This window comes from Ursus arctos, unplaced genomic scaffold (genome assembly GCF_023065955.2).
Source record: "Ursus arctos isolate Adak ecotype North America unplaced genomic scaffold, UrsArc2.0 scaffold_18, whole genome shotgun sequence".
In the NCBI taxonomy this organism is placed as follows: Eukaryota; Metazoa; Chordata; class Mammalia; order Carnivora; family Ursidae; genus Ursus; species Ursus arctos.
Genome location: NW_026622852.1, coordinates 8849423 through 8861808, shown reverse-complemented (window position 1 = coordinate 8861808; position 12386 = coordinate 8849423). Strand labels below are relative to the sequence as shown.

Below are 12386 nucleotides of genomic sequence, written 5' to 3'. Positions count from 1 at the left end.
TGGGTGATTTTCTCTAGTGAAAGGCACTATTTGGGAGCACTATTTTTGTAGAGAATTTTGTCTGCTGTGGAAGACTCACATATGCTAATAAGGGGAGCAGTAGCACTTGTAACAATAGCATTGAAAGGAACCCAGGGATAGAGAGGAATACAGACTAGAGAAAGGATGGAAACCCACATGTAGGGTTCTCTGCTGTGGTACAGTCTGTGGGAGGAGATCAAATAAGTACTGGGAGCCTGATGATGCTATATTTTTTAATTGGCTGAAACCTCCCACAGCTACGTAAGTTGTTACATATGTATGCATGTGTGTACTGTAATTTACTTACAAGTAGCCATCTTTGTAGTAATTCTCTATCTTTCATTTTCAGTTCTAAAACATGAAAAATATCAAGCATAATTTAAAAAAATCTACTTCACTTGGCCTATTTAGGGGAATTGTATTTTTCTTATGTCTAAACATTTTAAGGAAATACATTCTTGTTACTTTTAAGTATATAGATTGCCTTGTTGAAGCGTCTTCTAGGATTTTGCAAGAGCTTTTTACTTAAAGAGTACAGTAATTATAATGAGCACATTTTATCGTTAGCTGCAGTGGTCCAAACATAAGGGCTCTTCTTGCCCTGTGCTCTTCACTAGATAACATATTTCGTTGGCAGAAGTCATTATTTTACTTAGAGAGTGCTAATACTCACACATGGTAAAGTTAACATTCAATCCAGCATGTCCAATAACAAAACACATCTGAAACAATTGAATATAAATTAATGAGCTTTGATGGCCTACTGTTTTGATATGGTATTTCCAAAATCGTTGGTCCCCATGGAGTAGCAATAAAGAAGGCTATTTACCTACTTAGTTAAGAAACAAATACGTTTCTTTTTCATTACTAGAAGTGCTATTGCTTGCAGTTAGAATAATTCCACGAGCCACCTGCAGTTTATGATATTTGGTGTTTCCCAGAGAGCCCACAAGAGTACTTTGCAGTTCAGGTAAGAGCTGGCCAGGGAGCTTTCCGATACAGATTATTACAAATAGTAATAATCATTAGAAATCATCTTGCATGCAAATAGGATCATTCAGATAGCAATAATGATCCTTAAAAATGGGGGAAATACATCGAAGAAATCCAAGACCTGTGTAAAGCACTTTGTATATTTCCATACTAGTGTAGCCTCATCTGAAGGAGAACGCAATAAGCAAGTTATTGCCATACCGGCCACATCTGTACATACATAAACAAAGGCAAATATTGTATTCAGCTGAAAAGAATCTGGAATTGGATAAATAAAATACAGTTACTTGTGTTGAAATTTGGACTCAAGAGTTACACTTCTCTGGGAGTCTCAGGGTGTCTAAAGGACATGGACCTTAATTCATAGAATCTCTTCTATAATTTAAGGATAATATAAATTCTTGTCCAGTGATAAAAGTAAAGTGTGTTTCACGAAAGAGGGAGATGAGGTAAAGTGTGGTGGGTAAAAATGTAGATTCTAGAACCACACTGCTGGAGTTCACATCCTGCCCTCTGTGACTTAATAGCAGCATGACTTGGGCAAGGCACTTAACTTCCTAGCTCCCGTTCCGCCATCTGTAAAATCAGAATAAAACTGGTACTTTTCTCATAGATTCACTATGAGGACGGAAAATTCATAGAACAGTACCTGGGAAATAATGCGCACCATGTGAGTACTAGCAACGAGTGTATCTATTACATGCCATTTTTTGATTCTAATACATTAATGAATTCTTAAATATATTCTTATTACATGATACCATAATAATTCTCACAACTTTTTTTTTTTTTTTTTTAAGTAAGCTCTACACTCCACATAGGGAGTCCCATACTCTACCCACGGAGCCAGCCAGGTGCCCCCAACATATAATAGTTCTTAAACGTATAGGTACTTAAATACCACCCATATATTCCTTTGACTGAGCCAGCATGTTTTCCCAAGACGCCATCTATATCATTTGCATTATGTCGAAGTAAGCAGCCAGTCCAAATGCATACATACACAATCCAGGATCCAGGACAGCATGGCTTAATTAATACTTAATTAACCTGCCCTTGATTGGTTTTTCCAGGTAGATTTTAGCTATTAATAGGGGAAATTGTTTATTGTGCATTTTGGGAAAGATACTAATACCCGTGTGTTAATTATAATAGCAATAAAATTAGGAGTATTCAGCTAAGGAAGTAAAAAACTTTTCTTCTTGGGAATATTTAAAACAGGTGCAAAGGAATGAAAGGTAAATCCTTCTTTTCAGTTAAGGTCTTTATTTTAGTTATTTTCCGTGCCTTCTAGGCCATCGCTTATTTTTATTGCTATCTGTAAGTAATGTAGCGCCGAGCAGAGCTGAGGTATTCCTGAATATATAAAATTCTTTGTGCTTCATTCCTATTATATTTTTGTTGAGCTTCTTGAAAGAGTACATACTATCTTTGAGGCAAATGTGGTAGTCTTATGATTAAATCAGTATGGGCAATATTACTACTCCCCTAAAAAGTATTAGTGAGCTGGATACTTTCACATTTTATAAAATGCTTGACAAATGGGTGACCCAACGCATTATCAGATAAACGCAGACTAGTAATAACTGAATTTCGCCATTCTTCAAATAGCTCTTATTTCAAGACGTTGAAGTGAAGCCTTTGACTTTGATTCCTTACTCAACTAATTACTCCATATGTTCATTTGGCACTCCATGGTTCTTGGGTGGTTACTGAGGTAAAAGCCAAGGGCCCAATCCTTCTGGCCTAGAAGACACAGTCTTGCATATAGAAAGCACATGTTGACTTGCCCAGGGCAATTTTCCCTCTTTCTTTCATTGAATGATATAGAGTCTATTTACTGCGTGTAGATACAAAGACCAACTGCTTTATCCAGTTTATCCAAGGATATGAAATATATAAATAGTGTATCATTTTTAAAAGGAAGAAGTGGGTATCTTTTTACCCTGTAATCCTCACCATAAGCTCACTCTAATACAACTTCAACTAGATTTGTTTTCAGAGGATATATATTGAATTTCAGAGTTGCATGATCACCCAGACCAACGACATATTCTGTGCACAAGTCTCCCACACCATTATTTAGGTTATGATCCAGCTCTGTGGGGCATGGGACGTCCACTGTGACCTGAAGCAAATATTGCCTTCGGGAACTCTGTTCAAAAGTTCTTTCGAATCTAAGGTTGATGTCTGACCTTCCAGGGAAGCAGTATAATATAGTTAAATGGCCATAGGAATCAGAACTGATTCATATGTGAGGTCTAGGTGGGTACTTGGGGCAAGTTTAAACCTCTCAGTTTTCTCATCTGTGAAATGGGGATAATGACAATTTCAAGAGTTCATTGAGAAAATCAAGTGAGATAGCAAATGTAAAACACTCAGAATGGTATCTTGCTCATAGTAGGGCCTCAGCATGGTTTTTTTCTGGAGGTTTCTCCCTTTATGCTAATTCTTTCCACCTGAACTATACAGAGCAAGTCTACATTTCTTTCCAACTCAACTGTTGTGTCTTCCCTGTCTCCCTTCAGCTGTTCCTCAAATGACATAATTTGGTGAGTTTCTTCATCAAAGAAATGTCATAGAGTTTGTTGCTCTTGAAGACTGATGCCTAGAAGCAGCATAGTGCTTCAGAAATAGTCTGATCAGGGTAAAATGGGCCGTCACCTCCCATTAATGCATCTTAAGGTCAAAATAATTTGTTTCTTTGCTTCTTCCCATTTGGGGCAGCCACATCGTGCATTTGGTGAAAATAATGTGAAAATAGTATCTATGATATCAGACATTTTTTTTAGAATTTTGATTGAACTTGTATCTGTTCTGTGTATAAGGAAATATCTCATTATATACATAGAGTAGAAGTCATTAGGGTGAATTCTGCTTTGTGTGAAGGTATAGTCAAAATCTCTTTTCTGCTTTTTTCATGCCTCATTTTTTAAAGTACTTTATATTCTTTTCCTTTTTTAATGGTATGGCCTATATATATTTTCTAAAGATGTGCTTTCAACTTTTAGTCGTGCTTATCTTCTGTTTGCCTAAAGAAAAGGTGATTTGGTAATGGAGAATGGGATGAAAGCAAAGTCTGTGCGTGCGTGAAGATCTGTTGTCGAAGTAGCTTAACTTGACCTTGAATATTTTGAGGTCTTTCCATTAGGTTCGCACATCTCATAATACGTAGAGGCACAGATCATTGGATTGGACATAAGATAATTCTCATTCGATTATGAATTAAGGCTATTAAACACTTCACATATAACTAGTTTTGTATGTGGAGATAAATATGAATATGTGTGTTTATTTTACCCATACTGGTGATCACCGGCATTGATTTATATGGAGGGAGTTAGATACGCAAAAAGCACGGTTGCCTGAAAAACTATGCAATTTGAGGCATTCACTTTTTGAGATGAAATGATCTAGGTTATTTTGTTTGATTAAACTCTTTTTTACATTGTTATCATAATCTTCGAATTTGTTTTATCAGATTTTTTCATTGAGACTACCAAAAAGCTCTAAGAAATGTCTGTGCCGTATAGTTCTGAACCTAACCTATAAATTGGCAATAAGAGACTTGTAAAACTCATATATGAGGTCTGCATAGTGTTAATGTTTGAGATTTATTTCCCCCCAAAGGTTCATAAACAGTATTGACAAATATATTGCACACTGCCATTTTGACATGGTCATAATGTAGGATGGGAGGTTTGAAAAGTTAAGTAAACATCCAAATTGAATTTGTTAGATATCTGCAGCAAGAGTCCTGTTAGTCACTAGAATCAATTTGTTTTTATTGAGCATTTTCCAAAGAATAATACATGTCTCTTTTTAGAACCACGTAAGAAAGCTGTTGCAAAATAAACCCCGAATTCTTGTCTTTTCTGCCATCAGTTAGACTTCTCCATTTAAGGACTCCATCTATTTTCAATCATCAAAATATACTTGATTTTCCTAAAGTATGCAATCTCTGATTGACTTTCCAGAGCCCATTGAATTTGGGACTCGCTTTTGCAAAGGGATTTGCTTGTTGTTGACACTGTCTTTCACCGTCAAGGATCGTCAATCTGAGCTAGTCTTTTTGTTTTTCATACATGCTTCCCATTTCGAGTTAAAAATAATGGAGATCTGTTTCTGTAATTTATTTTATTTGCTAAGAAGTAATTAGCATTAGCAATAGCCAGGCTCTACAGGGATTGACAAGATAGTCATTTTCTTTATGCAGCTTACCTTTCAGTCGGTAAGACAATCATAGGTACAGGTGACTATAGCTATGAAGTAATAAATACTCTCACAGTACTGCATAACCAAGTGCAGTGAAAGTACGGTTGAGGGGGAAAATAGCTTTCATGATGGATCATGTAACATTCTCTCCCAATCAATCACGCAAAGCACAGAAATGGAAGATGTGTGTGGGAAGAGAGAAATATGTGAAAATAATTAAGTCTCTTGGAAAAGGTTTCAGTAACAACTATTCTAATTCTTGAGAATTATGACTTTTCAACAGATAACGAGGACATATCTTTTTTAGTTTGGATTATTCCTCGCTCGAACTCTTACTCGATTATTCCTCAGTCGTTAATTTTGGTTAATACCAAACGTCTCTAATTTTAAGCTCCTGCCTCACCATTAGCCTTGCCTTCCTTTTATAGGGGGCCAAATCACAATGTATTCATGCAAATACGTGATGGTTAGGAACCCCACTTTTTAAAAATGAGCAGGGGACGACCGCAAAGAATGCAGTTGTCCCAAGCAATACAGATTGGGTGGGACTGGGAACAGTTAAGTGATTTGTTTGTTTATCCAAAAATTTATTGAACATCCACCCTGTGCTGGTATTATATCAAATGGAGAACGAAAAGAGAGATGGACTTTGCTATCATGGAGCTCATGATCGAATCATAAAATCCTTCCAGCGTGACATTTTTCTGTTGAAGTATCGACTCAGAAATATGCACTTAGACATGTACTAATGGGACATATTTTGTGTAGAGATATCACCAGAGTAAAAGAATGAGATATATATATATCTTGATATATATATATAAAATATATATATATATATATATATATATATATATATAAAATATATCTATTAACTTGAAGGAAAAATTTTGTAAAAAAAAAACCAACTTGGATTAAAAAAAGAAGCTGATATATATATATCAGCTTCTTTTTTTAATCCAAGCTTTTTTTTTTTTTTTTTTACAAAATTTTTCCTTCAAGTTAATATCCCATAAAGGTTTTTTGTACCTTTGGTCTTCATGTATGAAAAAAATGAGAGTGTCTAAGTGGATATCTACAATAATAGTATCCATCTCACCTCATGGTTTCAAAAGCAAAGGATACTACATTAAATTTAAAACATTGACACGATGTCTCCAAGTCAGGCATTGACAAAATGGGCTGTGGAATTACCAGCTTGGTGTTTTCTTGGTTCGTGATGATTTATGCAGCTATGAATTAGCTGACGTACATTCTTAGTGGAGTGTTGAAACCAGCCATGGTCTGATGAGGTATCCCCCCAAAATGTATGGTGTGCGGTGTTGTTTTGTGATCTGCAGATCTCAGGTTCTTTTCCTCCAGATGACACCTTGTTTAATGAGCGCTTACGCCAGTAGCAATGAGAGAACTGTTCCTCAAGTTTTTTTAAACAGCCCCAAATCCCACATAGGTGGAAGGAGAGTTGGTTGGAGGGGGACAAGAACCTGGTGTGCTTGCTTCCTCCAGCGCCCCTCCCACCAGATCCCAGCTCCCCCAGCTCTCCAAACTCGGAACAGCTTGGATGTGCTAACATTCCTAATTGATAGTGGGGACAGGGAGTGCCCAGGCCCCCGGTGCCAGCATTTCAAGTGACAAAAATGTATTTTTTTCTTATCATTGAGGAAAAAGGAAAATCTTTCATGACAGCTTTCAGTTGTATTCAATCGATAAGCAGGTGAAACTTTGAAACCCATCTTATCACTGAATCGCTTATGAATTGAAAGCAAAGCAAGATCCGAGTATAACTGGCAAACCATTGTGGATTTGCTGTTTTCTTTTTCTTTTTCTTTTTCTTTCTTTCTTTCTTTTTTTTCCTCATCGAAGTAGATCAGATATTTTAGGAATACACGCAGAGTTCAACAGTTGTGTGTAAGCCCGACCTGAATTTCTCCTGCCTCACCATTAGCCTTACCTTCATGAAAGAAATAGACCATGCAGCGTATGTACCTCTAAGACTTATAATTTAGCACACTAATCTCTTATGAAACTGTAATATGGAAAAAAGTTATAGTAGTAATTTGATGCCTATGGAATTTATATCTCTAATATCATTGTAGATGTTAACGTTGTGTTTCTTCTTTTTCTCTTCCCTCCCTCCTGCTACTCTCCTGTCAACAGTCCTGGTACCTGGGCTAGCTTGGTTCCTTTCCAAGTATCAAATAGGACACCCATCCTACCGGCAAATGTCCAAAATTACGGTCTGAACATAATCGGAGAACCTTTCCTTCAAGCAGAAACGAGCAACTGAGGGAAAATGAAACACAGCAGTAGTTTAAGAAATTAGAAAAAAAAAAAAAAGGAAAAGAGGAAGACTGGACAAAACAAAACAAAACAAAAAGGGAGAAAGGAAAGCAACTGAAGAAAGAAGATATATAGACCAGCAATTGCAGCACTTACAATCACTAATTCCCTTAAGGTTGAAACTGTAATGACATAAAAAGGGTCGATGATATTTCGCTGATGGTAGATCGCAGCCCCTGCAACGTAGCCTTTGTTACATGAAGTCCGCTGGGAAATAGATGTTCTGTCTCTATGACAATATATTTTAACTGACTTTCTAGATGCCTTAATATTTGCATGATAAGCTAGTTTTAACGGTTTAGTCTTCTTGTTGTTTACGCATGGAATCACTATTCCTGGTTATCTCACCAACAAAGGCTAGGAGGCAGCGTCAGAGAAGCTGGCTGACCGAGCCATGAGCCAGCCATTTTCTAAGCACTCTGATTTCTAAAAGTTAAAAAATATATATATAAAATCTCTGTAGCCTTTAGTTATCAGTACAGATTTATTAAATTTTGGCCCTTAACCCAGCCTTTTCCAGTGTGTAACCCAGTTTGAAACCTTAAAAAAAAAAAAAAAAAAAAGAAAAGAAAAGAAAAAAAAAGAAAAAAAGAAAAAAGGAAAAAAAAAACAGTTTGAACACAAAGGCTCTATGGAAGAAATGCCTCTATGTAGGTGAAGTGTTATCTCTGCATGCAACAGTAAAAATTAATATAATATTTTCCCCACAAAAGAAACACTTAACAGAGGCAAGTGCAATTTATAAATTTATATCTAAAGGGGAATCATGATTATAAGTCCTTCAGCCCTTGGACTCTAAATTGAGGGGATTAAAAAGAATTTAAAATAATTTTGAACGAATTTATTTTCCCCTCAGTTTTTGAGGGCATTAAAAAGGCATTAAATCAAGACAAATCATGTGCTTGAGAAAAAAAAAATTAATGAAAACACAGCACTTATGTTGGTTTAGCTGCAGCCTCCTTGGAGGTAGGATTTATTTATTTAAAATTACTGGTTGCATCAAGAACCCATAGGGTGTACGTACAAAAGGTTCTATCAAATCTGCATTACAGAGACAAAGAGGCAGGCAAATCCGTGTCACAAGGGTAAAGCTTACAGTTTACAAACTGGGAACGCCAGGGTGTAGGATATAAAAACGCACTCTTGAGAAAACATGCAATGAGGGTGCTGGACACTTGCATGGTGCTTTCAGACATTAGCCTTGTTCAACAAATTTCTTGTATTGACAGGTCTGTAGTGTGCATGGGCAGACACATTTTGCCTCTATGTCTCTTAAAATTTTAATTAAATTACTCTTTCCAGTAATCCTAATTTGCACGAAGATATAATGTCCACATTACGTGCCTTGCCTTGAAATCTAAAAACAAAAAAAAAAACAAAAAAAAAAACAAAAAAGTGACATCACTACACTTGTTTTGCTGCATTTATTATCATTTTAAATCTTTACCATTTTTATGACAAAATATTTTGTACTCCAGACGAAGAAAAATGTGTGACATCATGGATTTTTTAGACAGTTATACCTTTATCTCACATTTATAAAGCATATCATGGCTGTGTATAGTTGCCGCTTAAAAATTGTAATCGACCAGCAATATTTTCAGTATTTTGGTGTTTTTTCTATTAACCTTTCATGTTTTTCATCTTCCAATTAATATTTGGGGGGGAGGGGTTTCAAATTTATACGAATTATGCAATACCAAGTTTTGCCTATGTAGGTAGTGCTTTTAGCTGTATTGGTTATTATAGGTAAGTACACAGATTTAAAAAAAAAATAATGTATGCTTTTTTTTGTTTGTTTGTTTTAATTGACCAAAGTGGGTACTGCTATTTTTGCAGTGTGATGAGGTCCTTTGTGTACTGAGAGATGGACAGGGGATTTTTTTTAATATACATATATATATATTCTGGGGTGGGTGGGAGGATTTTTAACACTTTCCAGTGTAGCTGTGAAGCAGTGCACCCTGAGATGGGCCTGGGCTGCAAAGCGACTGTTCTGTCTACTGTGACACACTTCACCTTACACAGGTTCCCCCTTCTCTAACTTCCCACCTGGGGTGCAAGCTGAACTCATTTCTGGTTTTCGTCACAACAAAAATAGTAAGAACAAGCAAACACAACAAATTCTCCTGGAGGCAGACTTGGCTTAAAACAAATTGTCTTATCTTTTTTTTTTTTTTTTTTTTGGTGGTGGTGGTGGTGGTAGTTTTACTGGAAAGTTCCGGATCCACAGTGGAGAGTGAGCCTGTCTCATATTTGGCAAAAATATTGGTGGAAGAATCCACATAGCGGAGGTTTCACACTTTGGGGGTTTAACCCGTGAGTCTATTTTCTCCTACAAAACCCATCGTCCCAGCTGAAGGGATTGCTCCCACACTCTTTCTCCACCACTTCTCTTCCCCATTTCTTCGTTTCTTTGATGGTAGTGGATGATTTACCGGTGACTCACGACTTCAGATGGATGGCAGTGCACTTGGGTTTTTGTTTTTTTTTTTTAAATACATCCAGAGGATTGAACGGAGGGTTGCTATGTTAAATGTATTTGGACTTCTAGATTAAAATCAAAGTTCAATTTTTTAAGGAACAAAAAAATATTCATAAATCTTGTTACGTTTTCATTTTACCTGCCCTTTTAAATGGAGAACCCGAGCAGAAGGGAAATGTAGAATTTTCAGAAATTAATGTTCCTGTGGACGAATTAAGCCCATTAGATGCTGATGGGATTTTTTTAAGGGATGGTGCCTCAAATATATATTTGATTTAGTTTCCCCTGAGGGCTAGTGGGTGAATGGAGGCCGGTTTTATTTTGCTCTCACACCCCTCCCCCCCACCCCCCAGTCCCATTGAGGGAATTCATTACTGGAAGGAAAATCTTTCAGAATTAGTGACACATGGAGGGCTGTCTTGAGGAGCCCCCTGACCCCCTTCCCCCAGGCCACGGCCTAATAAAATAAACTGTCCATTGTTCTCACAGCATATGATTTAATAATGAATACTTTAGAACAATGCTTATGGGTCTAGAATTGTATCTGACTAGCCCATTCACTCGAGAGCCCACATGCTGACTGGCACGGCCGGATCCTCGCCACGCAAGGCGGAGAGTAAGTCCCATCATTTCTGTGATACTTGCCCTGATACAAAACAGCTCATCTCAGCCAAGCTCTTCACATATCTCTGACCTAGCAGGTGAACATATCGAACCTCACAGGACGCGCAGTATTTTTTAAGGGCAGACTCGCTCTCTCTCTCTTTTTTTTTCTTTTTGCCAGAAAATGAGCAGTTCTAGCTAAGTCAAGTTACACACTGTGGGTACTCCTGCCTGCCTCTTGAATACAAAGGCCTAGTTCAAGTGTTGCTTTTTGGTTTTTGTTTTTTTTTAATCCATTTTTTTTTTCTCCTTTCCTTTCGTGAGAAAACTATTAAAGATACTACTATCTATAGAAAATCTCAAATCCACTTTTCGGCCTCCTCCTCTTTGACCAGGAAGTCTATCTTCTGACTGAGGGCCCCACTCTTGCAGATCTTGCACGCGCCTCCCTTCCCCAGAACTGCAGAGCTCCAGGATGGCGAAGGTCACCCAAGGGCATCCGGAGGGGGTGGTGTCTCCCGCCCCCCTGTGCGTTCCGCGGCGCTGTCCCGCTTTCTCGTTGCGTGGCTTTGCGGCCCACCACTCCCAGTGCCTCTGAAGTGTCCTCTGGAGGGACATGAGCGTTGGAGGCTTGTCTAAGGGAAAATAAATAAATAAATAAATAATAAATAAATAAATAAAAGGCAGTGAAGGAGACTGTACATAAAGACATGGCAAAAATCTTAATTATAGCAATATAGTGATGGGGTAATGTTCGGGTGGGCAGCTCCATTAAAAAAAAAAAAATGATGTGAATCAATCTGTGAAGCTGCGAAGTAGCGAGAAGAGCGAGAGATCTTCACGAACCGCCTACCTTGTAGACAGTAATTTGTACACTGTATAGTTTTGTTAAGAATTTTTTTTTAAATTAAAATTCCCATGTTTGTAAAGCTAACTTTTTAACAATTATAATGGAACTGTATGTTGTTTCCATTTTTAAAGTAAACAAGAATATTCCTTGTCCAGAGGCTGGACTTGAGTTAAAACTCTCCAGCCTCTTAAGTTATGTATTAAAAAAAAAAAAAATCTGTCCATGTTAGGAGTTATTTCACAGATTCCTGTGCTTGAAAAGCATAGGGTACTAATCCTTTAAAAAAGTGTAAATGGAGAAAAGTTATATTTTATGAAGGTTATTTTGTTGTATTTAGTATTGGGAAAGTTGGTTTTCAGAGCATTTCAGAATGTCAGAGGCACCACTGTCTTTTTATTAGTATATACGGCCTTTAGCAAAAGTTTTTGTGATTGTTACGTGATGGTATTTAAGGTTAAGTTTCACAGAGCATTCGAGATAGGCAGAAAACGAAATCAGTGCTATGTCTCACATAACGTGTCCTCAGGGAGCAGAGTATTGGATTTGTGACTGGTAGCTTCATAAGGACTCAACAAAAGAGATTGCACAGGGACACCTTCAGCAGTGGGACACCAGGACATGTGCTGTCCCTAGATTCAAAATCTAGGTACCGTGTGAAACGATGAAGGCTGCAGAAAGTTATCCCATATTCAGTGTACAGTATTCATTTTTAATGAAACAACTCTACAATATTGCTGGCAGATAGGCCCCGAGCATGACATTCAATATAGTTTACATGTTCCTGTCAAGGTCTTTTGTTAACATTAACCAGCTGCATGCTTCCTGGACTTAAAAAAAAAAAATTGGGTTTCGATAGAAAACTTTTTTTTTTTAATGTGC

The 12386-nt window shown here is 37.2% G+C and overlaps 1 protein-coding gene across 11 annotated transcripts in view; it reads left to right on the top strand.

Annotated features, from left to right (window-relative positions):
* Positions 1 to 12386, top strand: part of NFIB (nuclear factor I B) — a 230945-nt gene that overhangs the window by 216931 nt on the left and 1628 nt on the right. For 10 of the 11 annotated variants that reach the window (XM_026506525.4, XM_026506524.4, XM_044386921.3 and 7 more), the window contains one exon: positions 7387 to 12386. This exon is cut by the window's right edge and continues 1628 nt beyond it. In XM_026506525.4, the coding sequence (XP_026362310.1) occupies positions 7387 to 7404 (18 nt within the window). In that variant the 3' untranslated portion in view covers positions 7405 to 12386. Of the gene's footprint in view, positions 1 to 1627; positions 1685 to 7386 lie in introns of all 11 variants that reach the window. The other variant, XM_044386923.3, reaches the window with a different exon arrangement.